General features: G+C 43.5%; 1 protein-coding gene across 7 annotated transcripts in view; it reads right to left on the reverse strand.

The window, feature by feature from the left end:
- Positions 1–26,120, reverse strand: part of LOC110974142 (voltage-dependent L-type calcium channel subunit alpha-1D-like) — a 137,575-nt gene that overhangs the window by 18,537 nt on the left and 92,918 nt on the right. For 6 of the 7 annotated variants that reach the window (XM_087135211.1, XM_087135206.1, XM_087135207.1 and 3 more), the window contains 31 exons: positions 25,311–25,364; positions 23,955–23,990; positions 21,925–22,018; positions 21,197–21,357; positions 20,259–20,484; positions 19,797–20,007; positions 19,547–19,667; positions 18,905–19,151; positions 18,429–18,450; positions 18,025–18,073; positions 17,063–17,207; positions 16,346–16,475; positions 16,073–16,132; positions 15,403–15,509; positions 14,129–14,380; positions 13,484–13,630; positions 13,136–13,340; positions 12,271–12,429; positions 11,715–11,825; positions 11,090–11,173; positions 7,053–7,175; positions 6,491–6,556; positions 5,870–5,961; positions 4,965–5,133; positions 4,704–4,831; positions 4,159–4,255; positions 3,394–3,496; positions 2,831–2,932; positions 2,456–2,586; positions 1,333–1,452; positions 543–895 (listed from right to left, as the gene is read on the reverse strand). In XM_087135211.1, coding sequence (XP_086991337.1) covers positions 543–895; positions 1,333–1,452; positions 2,456–2,586; positions 2,831–2,932; positions 3,394–3,496; positions 4,159–4,255; positions 4,704–4,831; positions 4,965–5,133; positions 5,870–5,961; positions 6,491–6,556; positions 7,053–7,175; positions 11,090–11,173; positions 11,715–11,825; positions 12,271–12,429; positions 13,136–13,340; positions 13,484–13,630; positions 14,129–14,380; positions 15,403–15,509; positions 16,073–16,132; positions 16,346–16,475; positions 17,063–17,207; positions 18,025–18,073; positions 18,429–18,450; positions 18,905–19,151; positions 19,547–19,667; positions 19,797–20,007; positions 20,259–20,484; positions 21,197–21,357; positions 21,925–22,018; positions 23,955–23,990; positions 25,311–25,364 — 4,105 coding nt within the window. The remainder of the gene's footprint in view (positions 1–542; positions 896–1,332; positions 1,453–2,455; positions 2,587–2,830; positions 2,933–3,393; positions 3,497–4,158; positions 4,256–4,703; positions 4,832–4,964; positions 5,134–5,869; positions 5,962–6,490; positions 6,557–7,052; positions 7,176–11,089; positions 11,174–11,714; positions 11,826–12,270; positions 12,430–13,135; positions 13,341–13,483; positions 13,631–14,128; positions 14,381–15,402; positions 15,510–16,072; positions 16,133–16,345; positions 16,476–17,062; positions 17,208–18,024; positions 18,074–18,428; positions 18,451–18,904; positions 19,152–19,546; positions 19,668–19,796; positions 20,008–20,258; positions 20,485–21,196; positions 21,358–21,924; positions 22,019–23,954; positions 23,991–25,310; positions 25,365–26,120) is intronic. The other variant, XM_087135208.1, reaches the window with a different exon arrangement.

Consider the following 26,120-nt stretch of genomic DNA (forward strand, 5'->3'; position numbering starts at 1 on the left):
ACGCAGTGAGAAATTTGAAAACGTCTTTTCATTTATACACCAGCTTTCACTGCTTGGTACCAATCAGTTTGCCAGGCTCATAGTAGTAAGGGGTTCAATGCAGTCATTCCACCCAACATATGTTGGTCACTTATCAGGTATATTTGGCAAACTGTGGCGGCTTTTTGAAAGCAGCCTTCAGTTTTGTTCACAGCTAAGACGTCAGATATCATTTTTGTTTCAAGAATGACAAGTGCCCTGTAAGTCCCAAGCATTCTTAGGATATGTTTGAGCATGTAACTCGTGAAATTGCAAGTATACTCTTGAGTGCATGAATGACATGAGTATGACCCGTGGGTGAGCAAGAGTACATTCTTCATGAGGCTGGGAGTGTATTCTTGCCTCACATGATTATTTCACAATGACAGAGAGGGAAATGTTTTCTGTTCACTCAATGTGATCTTAGAGTAAAGGCACACGCAACATCTTCCTTGCACCTGCTAAGCATTATGAGTGACACATGCAAGCGGAGCCTTACAGAGCAAAGCACGACATCCACTCACCTGTGCCGATGGTTCCGGCCGGCCACATTGTTGGGCGAGTAGCGCTGAGTGCCCACCGGCGAGAAGCCCGCCGAGTTGGGCGAGGACACATGCAGCGCGTTGCCCGCCGGGGGGCGGCTGCTACGGAAGGAGCCACCTCCGGACGACATGCTGTACGGCGAGCGGCTGCGGGGCGTGTAGCTGTAGCTGTTCAGGGAGTTGGCCGGCGAGAGCTTGCGGTGCTGGCTGGACGGAGAGACGGTGAGGTTGTTGGTGAGGGGGATGCTGTGGTGGGGGTGGGTGTTGGCCATGGGGGCCGACTGGCGGCGGTTGTGGTACATGTTGAGCATGTTGCCAAAGAGGGAATGACTCCTCTGAAATAAAACACAACAAAATAGCAACGGTCAGGGCACAGCTTGAGTGGTTCATTTGATGACAGCACACTCGATGATGCCGTGTGGATAAACCTAAGGTGGAAGCTGGCCGAAAAGGTCTCGAAGATGACCCGAGCATTCTGGTCAAAACGTCAATTCAAAAACCAACTGTTCTTATCAGATGGGGGGGGTACTAAATGATCTTACCACAAAGCCCCTACCAGCTATAGAAGGTCTAAATCAATGAAACGATACAAAGATGTTTACAACTCACATATAAGCCTCATATTTTAAGACCACATTACAAAAATTGCAACGGCCACATTTCTAGAGTAAACACCTTACCCATATGTTGCGCATAAAGACCCAACATGTGTGACTCACGCTACAGAAAATGGTGATTTGTGTTACAAATCTGTATTAAACAAGAAACATACCCTATGTGACGGCTCGTCTAGTTCCACAGCTTCACTGACTTCATCATCCATGTCCTCTAGGTTGCCTGAGATGGCCCGCTTGATCTGGGGCCCTATTTCTTGTAGCGTTCGCAGACCAGCCTGTTACAAGCAAGACAGAGGCATGGGCTTTTAAGCTTGGAAAGCAAATTCCAATACAGGCGTTTCACAATAGTGTGCCTCCAAGAGTTTGCAACGCGTTGGCCAATCACAGTGCGCGAAATTTGTCGACCCAATGCGCATTTGGAAAGGGTCGACAAATTTTGTGCGTCGTGATTGGCCAACGCGTTGCAAACTCTTGGAGGTGCACTATTGTGAATTGCCTGTATTATTCATCTTGTTATTGAGCTAAGAGTTCCTGCCAGCAATGGCCAGTGCCTTCCACACGTGCACAATCTGATACCAATTTAATCTCATTCAAAAATACCATTTTTGTGAAATGTCACAATTTTTTCTCAATTGTTTTGTTTGCCCCCCCGAACAAAGATATTGACAAATGAGAAGAGCCACCAACTTAGGGCTGGATGGCTCAGTTGGTAGAGCACTGGTATAGTATTCTGCAGGTTGCAGGTTCAAATCCCACTACAGTCAATTTCTTTGTTCATCTTTATAATTTTTTTCTAATTCAGCATGCAGTAAAATGTTCACTTTTTTACTGACCATGCAGAAGAACAAGTACTCGTTCAAATTCAAATAATGCATGATAGTAATGGCAGGACAACCTGCCTTTCATTGGAAAAAATTTCACACAAATAGGGAGATCACAAATATGTACGATAATTGTGATAACAATATCAGTCAGATCATGAATATGCATTACAAAACAGCAATGATAAATGGAGAAAAATCACGACGATGCATGAGTTTGATATCGAGATAACAATTATGGTAAGATCACAGGTTCAAACGAGTAACTGCACTAACAATATCAATCAGATATGAATATGCAAACATATGGAACAACAGTACTGGTGAAAATCATGAATATGCATGAGCCACTGTGATGGCAGTATTGATAATAACATCATGGATATGCATGAGTTACTGAATATTGTCTGATGGACCAAATCCAATTGATGGGTGAGCCACTCAACATGAGCCATACCTGCAGTGCAACCGTTCCTTGCTCGTGGCCCTGCATCTTGAGCTGGTCGTGCTTACGCTTCTTGAAGCGGCGGAAGTAATCCTGAATCAGAAATGTTGCATAGAATTTGCCCACAGTCACGTCATCATCGGCTGAGAAACAAAATGAAACAAGACATAACCATCGGGTTTAGAAAAAAACAGGACAGAGCAAAATCATTCCAGTGACCAATGGCACAACATAAATCCACCTCAGGTCTCTTATGTTCAGCGATTTTCCTGAATTTTTGCAGGAATTTGCAAAATTTTGTAGGGGAGCCATGAACCTCAGTCGGTAAATCAGTCTGTCGGTTGGTCGATTGGTCAGTCGGTCGGGTCAGTCACTGCTTTGTTATACCTCCTGCTGGGGGAACTACTTGGTCCAACATCTTTGTGCTCGTCCGCTTCCATATCTTGCGGATGACTTGCCTAAGCTCGTCGTTCGCCTTGTCTATGTTACCTGAAATGAGCAGATGGGACGCGGGCCTGTCACCAGGGTCCAAATCCACATAACCGAGGGGCAACTCAAATGAGACACACTGAAATACGTGCAGTCAGCAAAATGTTTACAAGCAGAGATGGTCACGCGTAGCAGTGCTCCATCTCGGCAGATTCTCGTTAACGTTCAAATGCAGTGCACCGGCCCCAAGACACAATGCTGCCAAGTGACAAACCGGCATCCTCATTTGTGCGAAAAAGTCTTTCAAAAATTCCAAACTCCAATTAAACAAACTGAAATATGTAAGCAGCAGGGAATATCAGACATATTTCCACACGTACTAAAACAATTCCAAATCACTTTCCAAAATACAAGGCTCTAATCACTCTGCTGTTCACCAAACAGCACTAAAATAAAAACCAGTAGATTCTGTGAGTGGAAAGTTATTGCTAATTATTCTTTGCCCTGATGGAAGCACCCACCCTCCGTCTTGATCTTTAGGGACGTTCTGATCAGGGCAAATAGCGTGGCGTTGAACATCACCGTGCCATCGCTGTTCAGAGGCATATTCATCGACACTAATCTCTGTATTCAACCCAAAAAACAAACAGCAAACATTCATAAAAAAAACAAAACGTGAAGAGTTCAAAGGAAACCATTATAGTTACGCTGCTTCTTGAAATTATGGAAACACAGAAACGCGAACCAACAAAAATTTGTTCCAATTGATTTTTCACCGCAGCGAGTTTACTATTTTGTGAGAAGTCAATTTGAACAATCTTCAGTTGGAATGCTTCACTCCGCCTTCAGATCTTGAACCAGTTTTCATACCCTCAAGCATGAGGCAGTCACTTCTGAACAAAATTAAAAATAATCAGAAAACATCATTTAAAAATCCTGAGCACTACTGTTTGGTACAGTTATCAGCTACAGGGGTTCTCCATAGATAACTCAGAGCCAGTACTGGGCCACATTCCAAATCTTGGGTCTAGGGCTAGGTCTAGGTGCCAATAATGTCTTTGTGGGTATATGCTGATGATAGACACAGCCGTAGCCCACGAATTCCATTTCAGCTGTGGCTTCATCTTTCACGATAGGGCTGAACTCTACAGACTTGTCTGGGGCTGCTTCCCAAGGACGCCTGCATTACATCCGGCCGCGGCCAAGAAATTCAGTTGCGGCCCTATCCGTTCGGGAAACGTCTGCAAGTGCCAAATCTATCATTTTCAGCGACTGCTTCTTCTCACCTTGCATGCTATTCTGTAGGGGCAGAGCTTGCCAAAGCCTAGAGGCGGCGAAATTTGTCGCAGCAAGGCAACCACATCCAAATGTTTGATCTTACCACTGGTGGAGAATAAAATACAGGCCAACCAAAGAGAGACATCACCAAACATGTAAAAGGAATAAAGGTCAATGAAGTTACTGCTTTCTAACTTTCAGAAATCTTCGAAACTCAGCATAACTTTGCCTTCCCTTGATGAGCAACATGTTACTTACAACTCTAAGCTCAGTGAAGTAGATGATGTTTTACGTACAGAGCTTTCTTGATCAAGAACACTGAAGAAACTAACAGGACTGGCTGACAGCTACATTTTGCACAGTTTCAAGGAATTCAACCATTTGTTTAGACTGAATAATAAACTGATTTGAATATCCATGGATCATGAACTACTGGTCAGGACACCGATTTGGAAAATTGATATTCTGACACCAATGGTATCCAGTGAAATATGGGCAAATAACGTGACACATTTCCATGGAAACATCTGTTTATCAACCAGGAAAAACTTACGTAGCCTCTGGGTCGTACTCCGCCCAATTGCGGACAAACTCGTCCAGGTGATGAGGGCCCAATATGGACCAATCACGGGTGAGATAGTCAAAGTTATCCATGATGACTGCCACAAACAAATTAATAACCTGCAAAATGGACATGAAAGAAATACTGCTCACGTAAGCTGCACAACACATTCTAGGAGGAGGTCTTATGAGTTCGGGAAAGGTCAAAGTACTTTTGTATCAGCATTCCTCATGTTTCAAAGGCAAATCTCACCAAGAAAGAGCAGAAGCTGTAGAACGTCAAGAAGTAAATATACGCAAAGTCATTGCCGCAGGTTTCTCCCACTTCGGGCTGGTGCTCGAGAACGAATGGGTCGCACTTGGCTTCCGGCGAGCTGGCACACGCTAGCATGATTTGCTGCCAGGCTTCGCCAGTTGCTGACCTGCAAAAAGATAGATGGCATCATAAACAGTGGTTGGTATACAGTTGTGTGAAGGGTGTCGTGCCTGGCTCGTGTGATGTGGTTTATGGGAAGCGAGCAACACACTCGGCACGTATGACGCATGCAGCGTGAGGGGCACGTGGGACACGCCTGCATCGGCAGCACGTGGGGCATGCATCACAGGAGTGATGCTGCCAACACGTGAGCAACAACTGGGGCTGTGGGGCCTCAGGGAGAGTGGCACGCCTGAAACACAACAGCGACATGATAAAAAATGACTACAAAAGTGGCATAACAATGGAGGGGGGGAGATGGAGGGGCCCATGCTCCCTCAGCAGACGTCCATGTCCCTCTTCCGGTGCCCCTTCCCCCTCCATTTGAAATGCTGACATGATCACAGCCTCTGTGAAAGTCCACGGTTCATTTGCCTTCAGTGTTCCCTCAAGAAAACTGCTGGCACCCCTCAAAACCCCCCAGAAACTTCACCTAAGTTATCCTACAACCTTACTGAAATCAATCACACTGATGGGCAGCCCTGAAGAAAAATCTAGACCTCCCTCTCTCCCGTATTTTTTTTTTTTAAACAAATGACCGACCTCACCGTTCGCAAACATCTGAATGAATCCGAACGACCTGACCAAGGATAACCCATGCCTGTTATTAGAAGAGTTAAGAGGGGGTGGTCAAAATGGCCCGACTTCCAGCCAGGACGTTGTGTACAGAGGTCTGTCATTACCTGAACAGGACCAGAAGTGCTGCTACAAAGGATTGGAAGTTGTTGTTTCTGTTGATGGGTCCGTCTGTGGTCAGCGCGATTTTGCCAAAGAGCTGCAGAAACAGACAACAGGGGCATTCTAAGTATTCCTGGTGCAATTTTAGTGTGTGTGAGTCCTAGTCTCATCACACATGATTGTGCAAGGTTCAAACACATTCGTCAGTTTCAAAAGGTGATTAAATATTGCAAATTACCTGCCCAACGAACACAATTTGAAATAAATGTTACTGATTTGTCTCTGTCAAGTTTTACAGGTCAGAAATGTCACACTTTGGGACCCTGAATGTATAAAATGACCCGATAGTTTTACTATACTGGCATTTATGCGAGATAATGTAAAGAGGGACAGATTTGTTAATCTTGAGGCCGAGGCTCCAGGAAGCAGGGTTTGCCACAGAATGCTGCGTTTGTGTCCTTGGGCAAGAGGTTTTACCATGATACCAAGGTGTTCTGAGGGCAGAGACTGCCATTGTGGGGGAAGGGCAGTTAGCTGCCCAACGTGGCTTTAAATAAGAATAAACGTGCCAATCCAGGAGGACAACGTACAAGGAATTCATGAATGTTTGATCAAGACTTCAGTACCTGCATGCCTATTACAGCATAGACGAAGAATAGCATTACTATCAACAGGGCCACATATGGAAGTGCCTGGAATGAAAAGAAACAGGGAACATCTCAGAAAATGGTAAAAAATAAAATCAGCTGGACTACACAAGGGAAACAAAGCTACTAAATCTTCATCTTAAAACTTTTGTTATAGGATGTACTGACAGCTCGATGCAAGTTTTAAATCTCCTTACATTGACTAAACCAAGTAGTTAGTGTCTGAATCTCAAGAGATTTGCTGATCCTTTGCCCTACCAAGTTTCAATCCCTGGTGTTCAAAAACTCCTCCTCTCTCTCTTGCCAAACCTCAAACCCCGATTCATGTGAAATTTGATTTTAAGCATGGGTCATGCCCTTACACCAACGTATGTTAATTCACACAGTATACTCGGTGCTTGTCTGACAGCTTATGAAAATTGGGATCTTGTCAAACAACCAGAGCCGTTTGACACCCATCCTCACCAAATTTTAACCACTGATTAATGTACGACTCTGAGGGACATTCTAGAGTGAGGTTCGAATCCCCCCCTTGACCTACCTGGAAGGACTTGATAAATGTCCAAAGTAAGGTTCGAATGCCCTCTCCCTTACTCAGCAACTTGACCAGTCTCATCACTCGGAACAACCGAAAAAAGTTTATGCTGAAACGACTTTCGGAATCCTGCATAATGTGAGACAAAATATAGCTTTCTTACTTTGCCACAATTGTTAGATTGCGAGATGAAAAAACAAAAAAAGTAAAACTGTCGTGGGAACTGAAGCAACACTGTACTGCTTCAGCTTTCAGACCTGCTGTCTGGAAAATAGCAACCTGGCTGGTAATGCTGCGACACCTTGCGACTCGTGCAGAGATAAAAGCAGGTGAAATGACACACTATAAGAACATGAACACGAAAAGCATGCAAGACCTCAACAGAAGGAATCAAATACATGGCGAAGGATCCCGAGACGCTAGTAAAGGAAGCAGCTTCAGTAACTCCACCCACCAAGACCGCATCATACCACAGAGCCAAACACAGAATCTTGCTGCATTGAGCTACGGTGTGGAGGCACAATTAGGAATGGACTGCATGACAAGCTGGAGTTTCTTTTCGGGGGGGGGGATTCCTTTTAAACTTCAGCACGCTCAGCCAAAGAGAACACAGCAAAGGACAAAAGGAAAATGTGTTACCAATACGCACACAGACAGTTACACCACAGAGCACGGAAACACACAAAAAATTTGCTGTATTTAAGCAGAGTTTTGGTAACGCTTAACTGCATAACAAGCTGGGGGGGGGTTTCAACTTCAAACAGTTCAGCACACTTAGCCCAAGAAAAAGCATCAGGCAAAATGTCTGGAAATGTCTTTCTTTATACTTTTCACAATCCAAACCTCTTGAATTTTACATGAATATCTCTTTGAATGTATATGTAACAAAAGCCACAAGACTCAAGCAAAAAGTTGAGAAGGAATTCAAAGAGAGTGGAGGGAAATGACATGAAATGGGGAAAAAATATGATGTCCACTTGTAGAAAAATGAACCCTCCCAGAGGCTTCAGGCTGTGTACAAAAATCCTCACAAGCAACAAAGTTTGACAGACTTTCAATCAATCACAAGACAAGTAAACCGGACGACAGGAGTTGACCAAGGGGTCTAGTGTTGCACGTTGTGTCTCTGCTGTCTAGCTGTTTGCTGGTTTCACTGAAGATAACTGACTCTGATGTTTGCGAAACTTTTTAAATTCAACATAGCCACAGGCTTCTAACTTCTTGCACATCAGCGGCACTGGGTGTGAGCAAATTTTCAAAAACATTTACACAACAGCAACAACCAACACCAAAAAGTTTGCACATTTAACGAATGCAATGGGAAGCGAAAAATGAAACAAACAAATTCCAAATTTTACCATTTGTGAGGCCTGGTTACCGAGTAAGCGAATATCAAGCAAAACGGGGAAGAAAGAAAACAAAATAAGCATGTAAGAAACCGTTAAAGAAAATATGTGCACAAGGAGAATATCAGCCAATTGTTACATGCTGGTTTTATTTTACTACCCGGCTGGATATTAACCACTTCCTGCCGGGGATTCCAGATCCGGACACGTATGCTTTATATGCGTGGCCAGGGTCTCCAAACTCGGACAAAGGGAACAGGGCCTTGTGACAAAAGACAGTACTCGGAACAAAAGACCATGCTGCTGGGCATTACCGACATTTTTTCACTCTCAAAAGTGGAGATAATCCAGCCTTGTTTTGAAACAGTATACCACGGTTTAGGGCATTTAAAGCGAGCGGAAGATAAGAAGATATGAAGATAAGAACTTTTAAAGAATTTTGAAAACAGAAAAAATGATAAATATCCCGGCCCAGCATCATCAACATTGATAACTGCCCCAGCAGGGAGTGGTTAACACCAGGACTTGTAGTTAGGATCATTGGGTATCTATAAACCGGGAGAGGAGCTAGGAGGGGGGGGGGGCAAACAGGGGACAAGTCTAGGCCCAGGGCAGCTTTCCACAGGTCAAATTCTTGTTTGTTTTTCTTTTCAACTGTAAATGAAACATCAGGGAGTGCAACATTAGTGGGGTTTCATACATGGATACATGCGTGAGTTTTTAAACATGCACGTCAAATGCAAACAATGTACAGATAGAAGGAAACACTCTGCTTTTCGGCAATGACGATGGACAAAGCAGCCATAAAACCAACGGCTACATTTATCATGTCAAGTGAATATGCGATGATTACATGCTTGTAATTATACTTGGCTCATTCAATGCACAAAATGAATAAGACATGGTTTATGTATCAGGCTATTTTACCCAGCAAGATGTGGGACAGAGAGGTACCGCCCCCCACATGTCCAATCCCTATACACAGATCTAGACTATTGTCAAACACATTCCCCCCTCCCCCCAGATGTCAGAAAAGGATTCCTGAGATTCTGATCAAACAATGACCAATAAAAAGGTGTGTGGGGGGTGCTCTCCATCCCATATCTTGCATCAAATGGACTGGAGGCCCTGTGCTAGTCTTCTGATGGTCATCTGGGTTCTTGTGATGGTCTCAAGGGGTCTCAACTATGACACCGGTTAGTAATTCTACAAAACTGAGCACTGGTGAATCGAGTGGACTTGTAACTATAATACATTCAACAAAGGACACCTGTTACCTCCAGGGGCAAGGGGAACTTGATAATGGGATGGGGCTTTCATTCATCAGAAAATCCAGGTCATATCTGAAATGCTGATAATGGTTCGCTCTGTAGAAACTGAGTCCCCTTTGCTCAGCATATTGAACAAAAAATGGCATATCAAGCAAAACACAGAACCTTTTTGAATATTTTAATTGCTTTTGTTTGAGAATGATCCAATAACATGCCCCTGTCAATTTGGTAAAACATTTTTCAAAGTCAGTATTCTGCAATTTCTCACAGAGCACCAGAGGTCCAAAAGATGAAACCAACCCCCGCCCCCAAATGTTTTGGTTCTATTTCCAACAGCATGTCCCGTGAAAATGCTCAGCTTGCTTTGAGACTCATTTTCTCAGAGCGGGCTCTCATATCATGAGAAAAATGTTTCAAATCCGCACCTTCAAAAAGCCAACAGGGAAGGGGATTTAGAGTGGGAGGATTCTGCAGGATTGGGGAAGGTAGATCCCAGCCCCTCAATGACATGGGGTCAGGTGGAAATGAAAAGGATCCATGCAGTGGGTTCTTAGTTTCTTGCCGCACAATTGGTGGCTTGAAGGACAAATATGGAGGGGGAAAGGCCGAGGGAATTGGGATTAACAAAGCCGCATTGATGATAACATGAATAGCTTTCTAGCTCTCAAGAGATATTCTTGTGCCATACTAATCAGCTCGGCAATTAGCACAGAAGGTATCACCATGCAAAAAAGTACGGTACCCACAAGTAACCAATGGAAACTGAAAAACAACTGATGAACGCAACTCTGAGAGGCTAGACAGACATAAAATATACATACGACACAACACTGACCCTCTGCATATTCATGAAGTGCGTTGTGAGGTGTAATTCAAGCAAAGTTTAAGCAGCAAAAGAACAAGCCAAAATAAAAGACACCAACAGAAAATGGTTTAGTATGGCAAGAAATGACCAGACAAAAATGATGAATGACTTTTTAATATTTCTGTACAATGGTTGACGCCATGATTCATTCTGCAATGACTTTGAATTCTGACGCTATGTAAACACATCAAAACTGAATTAGAAAGTAACTGCAAGGCAAGAATGACCACAAACGGGGAAAAACCGTATGCGGCAGCCAAGTCAGCCACAGAACAAGTGAACACGTTCAATCCGAAATTTGTGCCAATGCAATGGAAAGTAAACAAACAAGTAAACAAATTTACATTTATAGAATACTTGGCGATTATATGCACTCGATGATATGATAAGAAACATTCCAAAAATGACAGAAATAAGTAATTTTGTTACAAAAATGGAAATGACGTACATTGCACTTTTTGACAATTTCAAGACCATTTTCTTTCTCAATGAATAACAATTTTCACGTCATAAAATTGACGTGACATTTGGACCCCTTCCCCCTCCAAAAAGTTTACTTACTTTTCCTTCTGATAAAATGATATCTATGATGCTACCCACGACAATGACAAAATCAAACAAGTTCCATAAATCTCGGACATAATTCTGCAAGGAAGAAGGAGAACACAATCATCAGCAATTACAGAACTAAAAGATAACCTAAGCTGGCATTTAGGTACCAAGAGAAACTGTGCAACATTTCCACAAGCAAATTCACACTTGAAATTTGTTGTAAGTGTGAGAGAACTTTCGAGTCATACAAGGTCTTTTGAAAAACTCGTACGTAACATAAAACAATGGAAACCGCCAACAATTTTAACCCACCTAATGTCCACTTTAATCTCAAAGCCAAACTCAGTGAGCTCAGTTTGCTCTTTCTAATGCGAAGTCGAACAAAGTTACTTTTGTTACCTCATTTTGTGGGAGCCGGTCACAATTTATTGCTTTATGCCATTGGATAGCTCAAGAAACATTCCCTGGCAAAATTTGCCCGAGCTAAAATGTCTTCCGACTTCTGTCAGTTTGCAGTGCAGCTTTCTGTGGTGACATCTAGACCCAACTATGTGTTTCTTTCCAAGCCCACAGTCGACCGTTTCATTAGATGGAGAGGTCAAAGGTCAAGACAAAGATCACCCCCTGTGCTCACCTTTATCTTGAAGGCAATGATTTTGAGAATACATTCCAACAAAAATATTGCAGTGAAAACTATGTTGACTCTGTCTAGCACTTCTGAATATTCGTCTGACTGATCGTAGTACTATGAAAGGAGAAAAAGGAAAGCCAAAATCATTGCAAGTTTGTAACAACATCACCATGGGCATTATGGGAGTGGGGGGCAGTAGAGGGCCAGGGGGACACTTCACAACCACCACAGTGTGATAAATTTATTTAACAGATTCATTTATGCATGCATAATGTGGTATGAGTCCAGGGATTTCCCTCCACTTGCGCTAACACTAATGCAGCCCAGGCGAGTCTTCACTGAGATACACTGCTACAGAGCCAACAGGGACTGCAACTCTGGCCAGACACAGCAACTCTGACCAATTTTCAAACATGGTCAACTTCGACAAGGCCTTCGGTTACCAGCAGTCGCACATTGTGCGCAATGACCACAGCTGCAATAGCTGCCGTCACAAAATGCTCAAAGGACTCTCTCTCTCTCCTCGGTGAAAGCAAAGCTTCCCACGAGGTCCTCTCACCTTCATAGCCAGAACAATGGTGTTGACCATGATAAGCACGAAGATCAGGTACTCAAACGGTCGAGAAGTCACTATTTTCCACACTTTCAACTGCTTTGAATTCTTGGGAATGTACTTCTTCTTCGGCCTGGCTTTCAGGGCAAACTCGAGGCACTGACGCTGCGGGTCAAAAAATATCATACACCAAATCACATTGACCAAATGGTTCCCGCAGGCTGAAGAGTAAAACTAAGCAAGCATCGTTCAGTTCTCGGAGACAAGGGAGAATCTGTGAGGTATCTTCAATCTGAAGAACTTGCGAGTGCATCACAAGTCTCTGCTTGTCCATTGGTGGCAAATTTGCCAAAAGGTCAAGTCATGAGCCACCGCGACAAATGAACCGCGACAGAAGCATTCCATTTTTTTAAATCCCTCTACTTGTGACTTGCCTTGTGGAGCGACCTGTGGTAGACTCAACTACAACACTGCTTAGAAAAGAGGGAATGATCTCAAAAAGGATTCAAGAACTAGAACTGGCATGCATTCTATGTTGGCAAGTATGACGGTGAAAACTCCTTACTAGCAAACTAAAACCTGAAGTAAATCAACCAACTTCAAAATGAGATTGAAATCCCTCTAGGTGGAGTATTGATAAATGTACTCTTCCCTGATATATTTGCCTCCTCAATGCAATAGTCTGACAAATCATGCCTGGCACATGATCCCAATGGTTGTCTGGTGCCTGGTATTCCACGCCTGGCCACGTCTGACCAATCAAGCCGGGTAAACACACCTGATTCTTTTCCGGCTGATTGCTCTTGATCAAGAACTGACCAAACACAAACGGTGACCGCGTCCTACCCCGATCGCATCCGTTGGTACGCACCTGATTCTTGTCAAGCTCACAATTCTTGAACTCCTGCTCCCCTTCGTTCTGGAAGGTGACGATGACGAAACCCACAAAGATATTGACCATGAAGAAGGCAACGACAATGATGTAGATAAAGAAGAAGATGGCCACACCCAGCTGGTTGTTCCTGATTGGACCGTGGTCGGGCTCGCTGGCTGCATCTATCGCAACGTACAACAACCTTTGGGCAGTGGGAGAAATGAACTAAATTTTATACCGCATGCATCATGGCTGATGTGAACGGCACGATATATTGTCACTTCACAAAACTCATCAGAAATAAAAAGGAAATTTCATCAAAACTGAGATGAAAACTCAACTCACTGTGGCCAGCCCTCAAACGTGCAGATGGTAAAGAGAGCTAGCATTCCGCTGCCAACGTTGTTGAAACTGAACTCGTTCAACTTCCACACTCTCGGTTTGACGACAGGCTCTAAGTAGTTGCCATCCTTATACTCAATAAAATTACCGCTAAAGAAAGAATGCAGAGGACATTGCAATTATGAGTGGAAAAAAAGGACAAGTACTCAAGCCATTGCAAGAGCGGGCTTTTTCAGACTCCCTGTTTTTGGTATCTGTCCACCCTCTCGATCTCAGCTGTCGAATGACCAATCTGTGTGAAACATGGCACTCATGTATTAAAAGGTACTCGTTTTGGGCATATCTGTTAACTGTTGATTCAGACCAACAAGGAGATCTGCTGTTATGAGCATTTATAGTTTGCACTTTCAAGCGTGTCGGCCCTTGCAACGAGGATGTCAACAGCACAAGTTGGCATTCTTGCCAACCTGTATTGCTTCACAAGAAGATGCAGCCAAGTTTTCGCAAGGAATTGGTTTACCCTCTACCTTACACCCCTAGCTAAGATCCTGAATCCAAGACTGGATAGACTTGGGACTGGCTTGTCAGTGGATTATGATTGACCCTCCCTCCCCCCCCCCACACACACACACACACAAATTGACTCACTGGCAGTGTTCCTCTGTCATTTTGGACAGGTCCGTGCAGGAGTAAAACTTCCCGCTAAAGAGCTGGACGCCGATGCAGGCGAACATGAAGACCAGGAGCAGCATGACCATCATGATGTTCCCGATGGTCTTGATGGCCACAAAGACGCACTGGACCACGTGTTTCAGGCCCTTGGCGCGGTTGATGGCCCTCAGCGGCCGAAGCACCCTCAGCACTCTTAAAATTTTCACCGCCGAGATGGCCCCTTGCCCTCTGTCGTGACGGAGCAGAAGTGAACAAGAAAAAAAAAACACCTGAACTGAGCGACAGCTTTAATCAAGAAGTGTGAACATGAGATTAGGATTTTTCAATGTAAGGAAAAGGAAACATCAATAATTTATCGTGTGATAGCAGAGCAAGTGAACTTTTTTACTACTCGTTCAACGTCAAGGAGAAACGCTACTGAAGCACACATGCTTATAGATATTTATACCTAAGAGAACAAGGCATTGTATGTCATCTTACTCTTCCCAGACAAAACTCCTCCAAGGATAAGAACACAAATATGCAGCAGTGTTGTGGTGGAGTCCGTCATGAGTCTCTTCACAAGTTCAGTCAAAGGGAATAATGTGCTCAGTGACAGAGGAATGTTTTCCTCACAGTTCATTTGAAAAGCTGGTGAGTTGGCTTAAGACTGGATGACTTGTTTATGGACTTGTAGGGTCTTGCAAAAGACTCCACTAAAAACTCTGGGGTATGTTACCGGGGAACTTTTTCGGCAGTCAAAGTGTTTACAGATGCCCTAGTTGGGCAAAAAGCCAATAAACGTGGCTGGTTTCAAGCCAAACCAGAAAATCAGAAAATATTCAGAAAATTTGGAGTGATGATAAAAATCTCACGATGTGATCAATTTCAAAATGTTGTCTCTGGCAAAGTACTGAAACTAGAGCAACATGGCAAAAAAGTTTTTGCCTAGGCATGCTACAATTAATTAATTATTTGCAAGTAAACTGGTACTGGGGTCATTCCATGAGGTTGGGGCACAATTTGTGACAGTATCCACTGTTATGTGGGTTCCGTAAAAATGAATAGCTATTTCCCTGCAAGTGGATCCAAATCATACATCTTGCAAAGCTGAATACAGAGGTGTGTGTTACTTTTACACAGTAAATGACCTACTCTACAAGTCATGACAGGTGGTTAAAGTTGCCCACGTAACAAGGACACCGTCTCAAATTGTGCCCCAACCTCATGGAATGACCCACTGACAAGATGTAGTTTTTGATATGACTTACTGGAGTGCAATGGAGATATAAGACACTGTTACAACTAACAAGTCCAGAAGGTTGAAGAAATTACGACAGAAGGCACCTTTGTGAATGACTAATCCAAACGAAATCACCTGGTCAGAACGGTACAAAACAAAATGCGCAATTGTCAAAGTGCAAGTTTCAGTTGTCAATGTGACAATGGAGAGCATCTCAGAATACTCAGGGTTCCTTTTCAAACAACCCACTTGCAACAACACTGTGTAAAAAATGCCAGATGAGCAAATGCACCATCAGTTTCTGCATGAGTACTGTACATCAAGGGGCATGTGGCTTGGTCGTTAGCATTTGTAGCTTCTGATCATAGGGTCTGGGGTTCCAATCCAGCTGGTGACAGCATGTTGCGATCTTGGGTAAGTCACTTTTACCCCTGTGAGCCTATCTCTGCCCAGGAGTATTAAAATGAGTACCTGTGAGTAGTCCTTTGTGCCTGATGTGGTTGCCCATGGGAGCTGAGATGGTTTCAGGAATGTTCAGATGTTGTGAACCCAATGAGCAGGGTTAATGACTTCCAGCGCATAGCAAAATTATTGTAATTATTGTAAAATTATCGCTTTATAAGAACTGTTCATTCTTATTATTAATTCTTCAAACTGTGGCAATTCTTTAAACAAATTCAGTTTTTCAATCAACTCACCTTTAAAAGAATCTCTATCGTAAATGCTACAGTGAACCCATAGTCAAAACAGTTTAGAATCTGCAGGGAGGAAAAAAACACAGGAAATTAAAATCCTTTCACTCATGTAAACATCCAACTTGCCCCGACTTGCCCCCTACTCTCGCCCAAATACATACTGCAAGCAGGCACGCTCTCATTTGAAACTCGGTGAATAAAGCAGCTTACACCCTGGGAGTGGAGGGAATAGGACTTGACACGTTACATGTCCAAGAGGCCTGCAACTTGACTTACAAAGTTTAACGTCTTGTTTTTGTCTATTGGATCCTCAGCGGCAAGCATGATGCTGCTGATGAGGATCAGTAGCAAGACGACGTTGGAGAAGTAGTTGTGAGTGCACACGAAGTAGCAGCCTTTACGGAACCTGTTTAAAAATATATAAAACAAGTCAGCGACTTCAACTCAACTTTTACCCCGCTGAAAAACCTGCAACATCACTGCGCTTTTTTCCTGGTCATGTCGTCATGTTCTCGATGGTGGCCCATGAACACCACGGTCCCACAAATCATTTGAGGGCAAGATCTGATACAAATGTGAACACATGCCAGCATGACGCAATTATGTGCCGAGGTTACTGTTTGGATAACGCAGGTGTGTATAATGACGGATGTTGCTTATCCGGGTCTTGGGTCCAAGGGAGAGTGACTTCCAACAAGGGAAAATGTTTGGAAACATGTCACCAGATTTGGTCGCTTCATAAAAATTTTGTCAAAGTTGAAGGGCGGGTGAAATTACAACTTATAGCACAAGTCATTTAAATCCTTTGTCCCAGAGTTTCACTGAGTAAGATAGACATGGGAAGGGGGCTACAGTCCCCAACCACCTAGTACATCCCCACAAATCTTAAAATGACACAGAGACATAATGAGAAAGTTTCAATGAGATGCTTTCCAGAAATTGAACTTTGACCTGTGGGGAGGAGAAGGAAGTAATGGTGGAGGGGGGGCACACCTGTTCTCTGGGCCTAAGACGAACAGCGAGCTCTCCTTGGGCATGGGTGCCTTCTTGTTGGGCAGATCCAGCTCTGACAGACGGCGCGGCCTGGCCGATTGCGTTGTCAAGGTCTCTTCTTCCTCCTCATCCTCGTCCTCGTCTCCTAGGCGACGGGATGTGGATAGAAATTCACTCTGATAATCATGTCGTAGTCAGTTTTGCTGCACTGTTACTACTTTACTCACCTGTCAGGGGGGTAACAGACACCTTCGTACACCAACGGTCAGACTGGGATCTACACATCAGGATAACCCCTTATAGCAACACTACAAAATGGCATTACAGCTGTACAAAATAACTAACCCTTGACAATCTCCTGACGTACGGTAGTCAGGTACTTATCCATATGCTATGTGCAAAATTGTGTATCATTTTATAATCTACATTTCACTTTTCTGCCTCGACAACCACCCTCAATGAGAGACATCCAGCAATGGCTACCAGGATTCATACACCTCACAGAGAAGTTTTTCCAGGACATTTCAGGTGTTTTCAACCTATAATTTCCAGGAGTTTCGTGCCACATTTGGTCTCATTATGATACCAGCAACAAGTTTGAGGGGCATGCACATTATAATTACATAACGCTGCATGAGTGCACGGACATGTACGTGTATTTTCCCCCCATTTCATAGCGTAATTAACAGGGCAAGCTGGCAATTCTGACTTGCCATATGTGACAACCTGGATGTGACAATGGTAAATAATTGACTAACAAGACTAAAATGAAGATAAAACAAGAGGACCTTTATTAAATTCAAGGACATTCCAGGATTTTTACAAAGCATCTTGAAAAGTTCAGGACATTCAAGGATTTTCAAGGATCAACTTTTTTTCAAGTACATTCAAGGAATCCCAGGTGCTGTGCGAACCCTGGGCTACTAACAGCAGCTGAAGCCCTTTCTGGAGAGGCGACTTACCCGGCTCTTTGAGTGCCTTCTTGGCCTCGTCTTCTTCAATGTGGACTTGCTGAAGGAGGAAAGTACAATAGTGCACTTTAAATGTGACAGGTCAACATATGAGGCCAAAGAATTCATCTCCTGCTCTCAAAGCAATGCCAAACTTTGAGAGGATGTCAATGCAAGGAACAGTAAGTGTGGATAGATGACCTGTGAAATCCACAAGATGCAACTGAATTGAGCGACATCCTGCCCAAGTTTTTGGATAGATTTTTTTAGAGATTATGGGATAGTTTACGCAGAATACAATGGGACCATCTAAGACGGGTATTCCGCATCATAGGGTTAAGATAATGTTAACGCAATCGGTGGATACAAGCATAGTGTTGGAGGCAAAAGGGATTTATGACACTATAAGTTCTTACCTTCTCTCCATCCTCTATGGCCCTGGGTACAGAAAGAAAGCAACAATCAGTATATTGTGCCATTAAAAAACATTTAAAGATACAAACTAGAACAGCGAAGCCGCCATGGCTCGCTGCTTCATATGAATCTCAATTTCTTTACCTCAAAAGCAGCTCGTATTAAGAGTCATCCATGCAAGTTACAAATTGTACTGGAATAAAACAAGGAATCATGCTAACCAAGTGCAAGCTTGCCACAATTTTAAAGAACAGTAAGCACAGAAAAAATTGGCTGATCAATGACTACATTGTGGATGTAAAATGAATGCCACTTAAAAGGTTTCACCCCCTCCCCATCATCCCATCCATCGTCTCTCCTCCGCCCTAACCCATCATCCCATCCATCTCCAACCCTGCCCAATCCTAGCTATCTCCTACACTGCCCCATCCCATCATCCCATCCATCGTCTCCTCCGCCCTAACCCATCTGGACTCACTTGTGATTGTTGGAGGAGGGCGCCTCCTTGTTCAGTGCCTTGCGCTTCTCCTGCAGCCTCTTAGGGCCTCGGATCACCCCCTTGGGGTCCACCCCGGGTGGCAGCTGCTTGGAGAGGTCCACCTCGTTGGCTCGCCGGATGGACTTGTTTCTCTTCTCCTCCTCCCGCTCCTTCTCCAAGGCGGTCAGGCTCTCGGCATCGGCAAGATTGTCCACGGCGATGGCCAAGAAGACGTTGAGGAGGATGTCTGAGGGAGAAGAGGTGTAGCTAAGGAAAAAAAAAGTCCTGGGGAGGAAGCTTGTTCTCCTGGATCTGAATTGATACTACCAGTGCAGATAACTGCATTGTAACAATGGATGACCTTTAGAACCAAGAATGTTATGGCATCCGGTGGATAGGAGGCAAGTGGAAGCAGTTTACAGCTTTGGAGGTGGACGGTAAACCCCAGAACATCACTCTGGGTAAAACATCAGGCAAAATTTCTAGGATGCCATTCAGGATCATACTCAAAGCTCAAAAATATACCTTGTTAAGGCCTTAAATCAGTCCAAAATTTCAAATGAGGATAGACTGATATCAGGTATCTGCCTGAATAAACTGCCATCCCTGGAAAGTTCCAGATATAGTAGACAGGAAGGATACAGTTTCCCCAGATGTAGAGAATGATGAAGTAGCTGCTGGCAATGATGCCGATGGAGTGTACACCGCCATAGGCCGCTATTCCGTCATACATCACTTCGTTCCAGTCCTCACCTGTCAGAATCTGTCAGGGCAAAGCACAGGAAAACGATGAACTAGATCAGCACTCAGACAGCTCAAAACTGCCCTTTTTAATCCCTCTGTCACCTCCCCCCGTACCCTCTCTCCCCTCCTGGTTGTTTCCTCCACCCACCTGAAACACGGTAAAGAGAGACTGCCAGAAGTTGTCAAAGTTGCTGCGCGGCTTGTCCTGGGTCTTGTTGAAGTTGAAGCGGCCGCCAAACACCTGCATCCCCAGCAGGGCAAAGATGAGGATAAAGAGGAACAGGAGGAGCAGGAGACTGGCAATGGAGCGCATGCTGTTCAGGAGGGAGGCCACCAGGTTGCGAAGAGATGCCCAGTATCTAAGGCCAGAACAAAACAAAAAAAAAACATGAGAGACAAACATGCGGGCCTGATAAGACCTCTTCAAATGCCCCACTTTCCATGTAAGGATCTTTATCTTGGATATCCCTGGGAGAAAGACACTACCTCTGCGCACAAACACCCTTCACTGGCTCACTCCCTCACCATCTGTCCTTGGTGTGGACCAGTCAAGATGGATCCACTTCTGGAGCGACTGACAAAGTAAATTCACCGCCTTGAATCCACTCACCTGGTTACTTTGAAGACTCGCAGTAGTCTGACACACCGCAGCACGCTGATCCCGATGGGCTGGATGACACCGGCATACATCAGTACCACCTCCACCATGCTGCTGCAGACCACGAAGCAGTCGAAGCGGTTGAAGAGGGAGACGAAGTAGCCCTGGAGACCCAGGCTGTACATCTTGATGAGCATCTCCACGGTGAAGATGACCACAAAGAGGAGGTTGCCGATGTCTGTGGAAGTGCGAAAGAGACGAGCGAGAAGGCTGGAGATGAACACAGTCGTGCAGGGTAAGGGGTTTACAGATCGCAACGAAAGGGTCCAAGATTCAAATCCGGCAGCTGGTTACATATCCGGTCTGACTGGAAGCAGACCCATATTGGGAAAAAAGACAGGCTGGAAAAAATTTTAACTTGGCAACAGGTGAAGACCGTATAGTGCGTTCAATGCCAAATGCCCATACACCTATGCGTGCACATGGTGGTTTACCAGCAAAGCACCACCGTTTTGCAAAAGATCTCAAATCACTTTAACCCTACGCGCCTCTCTCCATCGAGGACTAAAGGGGGTACCTCCAAGGACAAACATGGTTACTGCTGTGGAATTGCATACCCCCCAGGGAGCCAAGGTGGATTCAGGAATGTTTAGGAATGTTGAGAGCTCAGTTAGCAGGGATGATAAAATAAATCAATGCATTTGAATGACAAATATTGTCAGATATTGCGCATCATTTACATGTATGTTATTTTTTTTTTTTAAATTCTAGAACTTCTACGAAACCGTGGGGGCTCCACGCATGATGAAGAGGGGATGTCCAAGCAATCAATCCTCTGGAAACCCGAACTGAAGGGAAAGTGAAGCAACGGTATCATCACTGGAAATAATCTATATAAAGCATCCCCAGACCCCCCTCCCCAATCAGCAGCAAAACTCCCAAAGCTCTACCTTGGAAATCCATGAGCCACTTGGGCTGCCGGTAGTGTTCGGAGGCCAGAATGATGGTGTTGAGAAACACCATGATGATGACCACCCAGTAGAAGGCCTGGGACTTGACTGCTTGCCGGCACAGTCTTCGACACCTTCGATTCCATCGTCTCATCTGCCGTCTGTGCAGAAAAAAAAACCCACCAAAGCGGGTTGCCAGTTAACAGCCCATTAAGGAGCCATTCAAGTCATGTGACATGAATATTCAACAGCTCTCTGCAGCATTTAAAGGTAAAATATATGAATCGGTATCTAAATTACAGTAGGCTTGGCACTTTATTTCACGTTGCTAAACCTGGATTAAAAATAAAATAACTTTGTTTCTTTCCAATTAATTTTTTTCTGATGTTCAGAACCTTAATGCTCTGTAACAATAACTTTTCAGAACATTTCAACGTCGAGTACACAAACAGCACAGTGTAAAAAGTAAGATGACTAACCACATCACTTTTTTTAACTTAATATTACACACACAATTTGTGAAGGGATCTGCGCAAGAAAATACATCAGGTTTAATAACAAAGCATGTGAACAAGCAAAATTAACTCAATCTTTTCCAAGAAGTCAACCAAAAAGGAAAACCCCCTTCAGAACTCAGCCAATGGAGGAAAGTATTTTTGACATCCTTGATTGAGCTGGAACCCCCCCCCAAAAAAATCCCCTGATGAGCAAGGCATCAAATTTCTCACTTTTTCCGCTGCATCCAGGACTGCTGCGGTATGTCGGTGCTTCCAAGCTCCTCCGATTTCTCTGAGGAATCCGACTCACTCATCGGCTTAGGTACTGCCACACAAGCAAGGAGGGAACAAAAAAAAAAAAAAAAACGAGTCACACAAGCATGAACAGGCAATCCAATTTATTTCACGTAGTTCCTGCCATTGCCATTCCCCTCCCCCCCTCCCAAAGAGACTAGCCTGCATTCACACCCCAAGCCAGCTAGGGAGAAACCCTAGCCTGGTCACTAAAACCCCACTGATACGGCTGACTGCCTTGAAATTTTCGCAAACCTCACCAGGGGAAAAAGAAATGTGTAAACCGGAATTGGTTTGGCACCTTTCGTCGAGGTGTGACATGTCTTATGAATTAATCAGCAGCTTTGGCTAAGATTCCTGGTGGCATTTTTCAACAAGTAGTTGGTGTCGCTGAGGAGTTCATCTGTTGCACTATTTTAACAGACGGGTTTTAACACTCCAGATAGATTTTAACAAAAAGAATAGATGGTTAACTTTGTGTACGTGACGCTGGGTAAAAGTACTGTCATGTAGACACTTTTAACATGCATTTCGTTTGTGACATACTTAGTTTTCTGTTCTTTCCTTTTCATCTGACTGTACTTTTGGAGGGCTTGGATGTTGGGCAACAATAAATGTGTAGTTCCTTGCATAAATTTCCATCTTTAAACACGCATGTTGGCCAAATCACTCTGTTTATCATTTCACAGGGCCCATCAAAGGAGCAATATCAAGTTCTTCGTCCCAGGGTGCATTTTTATATCTCACTGAAAATGTGCTTAGTAACATGCAAAATAAAACTGGTTAATAAGAGCATGCCTCACATCTACAGTGTGCTTGAAACATCTGTACTATGACTTGAAAAATACACATGCAAGCTAGTTGTTTCTCCTTGCTTCGAAAGGAGTGGTCAGTAAAGTTGGAGGGTCAAAAGAAAGAATCCGGACATATTTCTTCTGACCAACACAGATGTACCAATTGTCCGTAGATATAGGTCTAATGTATGCATGCAGTCCACACAGTAATAGTCGCCATATTTTGGCAAAAGTCCCAATTTCCAAACCAGGATTTTGTACGTTTTTTTAAATGTTCATTCAGTGTGTGGTACAAACACAGACAGTAATGCATTCCATCAAAAATCACAAACTGTCCAACTGAAAGGAAAGCAAACCATTACAAACATCAAAACTAAAAAAAATCAATCCAAGTCAAAATATGAACCATGGACAAATCTGATCCGAAAAGTGGTCCCATCTGGGGATACCCGGTATGTGTTAATGTTGCAGAACGTATCACTGCATCGTCACGAGTTCGCTGGTTGCCACAAGGCAAAACTGTCACCCTATTAAATGCGTTCTTCTCTTCCGCGTACTCCACAGTATAACATCAACTACCTTTAAACCAGTCTGTGTACAAGGCTGTCACATGCCCGGTCATGGAATAGGTCTGTTTACTCCCTCTGAAAGTCCACATGAAACGACCACAACGTGCATCTTTGTTGTACATAAAGTGAGACATGGTCTAAATTGCATGCAGTGTTTACAAATACAACTAGACTCACATGCAAAAACATCCCAAGTGAATTTTCTCCTTTTTTACAAAATTCTCTTTAAACTTTTCTGAAAAAAGGAAAATGAAAACATGAAAGCAAATTTATTTCCTGAAACAAAGCCCATTCACAGGAGAAAATACTTTATAAGAAATACAGCAGGAAAAAAAACCCCAGAAAACAAATAAAGACATTGAACTTCTAGAAATATACAAACTCACTAGCAACATTTAAGGCTTTTCAATAAAATTGCCAGTCACATAACAGAATTCTTTCACATGTTTTTTTTCTCTGTTTTGAAAAATAAAAGTACTGATTGGTTGACAAAATTACTTTTTTTTCACAAATGAAATAAAAGTCAGGCATCAAAATTCACTTGAGACATTCAGTCAACATGAAATAAACTCGAAATATCTCTTGTTTATATAACATACAATACCTTTTGTGTTAAGAGTGCCAAGTCGCTTCCATAGGACTGTTTATGCACCCAGAATTTAGTTTTAAAACAAACACAGTTATTCATAACAAATATATTAATACGTGAATGGTGACAAAGAATTCTGAAAGCATCAAAAACATTAACAACAGGTGCCTGCCAGAGAGCTATTAGTTGCTGGGAATTAATGAAATAAAGTAAAATTCTTCAGCAACAGCTCAGGAAAATTCTGTAAATGTCCAGAAACAGCAGCAAGTGACAACATAATTAGTTTTCAAAAACAACGGAAAATTCAACAGAGGGTGTTTGGTGAAGTTTCCAAGACTATCTCTCCAGCGGGTTAACTTTGCCACATTAGCAAAAGTTGGGGGACATGTCTAAGTTACACTTGACTATGACTAGGAGATCCCCACGTGGCTAAGGTGAGCAACAAACTACGGCTTCACGCATTTGTTGCAGCCAAGTAAACTCCGACGTGGCCCCCAACGCAAATGGCTCCAATTTGCAGGTTCACTGCAATCAGCTGGTTCAGACAAAAGTGTTGCCTCAAACGTGAATTTTTTTTTAAAAAAACGGTTGTTAGTTGAAAAATGAAATGTCAAAATAACAGTTGTTACGCAGGACATCAACAGTTTTAGGGTTTATGTGGTACAGGAACAACAAAGGTTTGACAGCGTCCCAGAATCAGCCTTCAGTCATTAAACAATGCACACACTTTATTTCATTTGACTCTGACAAGAGACAGAACATGTCATGAACTGGACAACCCGGAGTGAAAAAAATTCAGGATAACCTGCTACAAAAATGTACATAGGAAAAAAAATCAATGCCTGCAGGGACTGTGTAACTTGAGAAGGCTGCGTAATTCTTTTTCTTCCTTGCAAGATTCCTTTCTAACCCCCACCCATAGGGTGGTACCATTTCTACGAGTTGACACTTTAAAAAAAAAAAAAGAAGAATTAACTGGTACCATGTCTGCAGGGAGACAACTTTTCCCTGCCACCACCAACCGCCCCCCCTTCGGTCGATACACCTTTGCCTTTACACCCCTCCCCCCTCATACAGTGGCCAAATAACATGACATACTGCAAGGCCAATGAATTACATGTAACTCTGGATTTCCTCTGAGTAATTGGACCTTGAACAAAAGCGTGATGCATGAAGAAACATTCGCCCTCCCCCCTGCTGACAATGCCCTGCCCAAGAATCATTGCCCGTGCGGACTCCATATGACACGTTATTCAGCAGAGCTTTGTCCTAAGAGATGCGGTGAAATATCACCCCCAGATTCTGTGAACCATTATAGAATAAACCCAGCGGTTTTGCTGTCTCAGAGACCATGTACATGTAGATTCCTACCGTGTTTTGGTGGTTCGCCATGCTGTTCGATCTCATTCTCTGGATCTATATCCTCTGCATTAAAAAAAATAATAAAAATCATTAGAATTCTCTCTGTTTGAGTGTTGATAATCACTCTTTTGAGCAGATATAGATGTGTTTGCTATGAGTCTCAAGCTAGACCAACAGAGGGTGCAATTGTCCTAGCAACAGTGGCTCCTTTGGTCGGACCTGCACTCCACTGGTTCACGAACGACTATGAAATGCATGTTTTAATACGAGCGCGTTGCTAGCCGCAAAAGGAACATTCCTGACCAGCATGCCTATTTTTAATCAACCGATGAGGGGATACCTTTGACCATCATGCAGCAGCCATTAAGGGCTCGAGCCATCGAGCCCCACCCAATTATAGGACCTGCAAAAAGTGGGGGGCTACTGCCCCCTCCCCCACGAGTGCTCTCCAGACTCCTACTACATGTACTTGTACTTGCCATCAGTTTTCATATATTACACTTTAAGTCGAAAACAGCATTATATAAATGTAACCACAAGTATCATTCTAATTGGTGACAATTTCATTCAACAGGGAGCAGGTGGAAAAACTTTTGCTGACAAAACTATCACGGTTTTGTAGACTACTTCTATCATACTAACTGAATTACACATTTAAGTATTCAACGACAAGTGTGCCAAACACACACTTACATACTGTCCAGTTTCACCTTCAAGTTCTCGCTTTTTTGGATGACCCCAACAAACGTGAACTTTACAGAGACTAGTTGGCTGCATCCTCATATCAAACTTCTGTCAGAGCTCATATCAGATAATCAG

This window comes from Acanthaster planci, linkage group LG04 (assembly GCF_054643075.1).
Source record: "Acanthaster planci isolate LZ-2023a linkage group LG04, COTS_SCS, whole genome shotgun sequence".
Classification (NCBI taxonomy): Eukaryota; Metazoa; Echinodermata; class Asteroidea; order Valvatida; family Acanthasteridae; genus Acanthaster; species Acanthaster planci.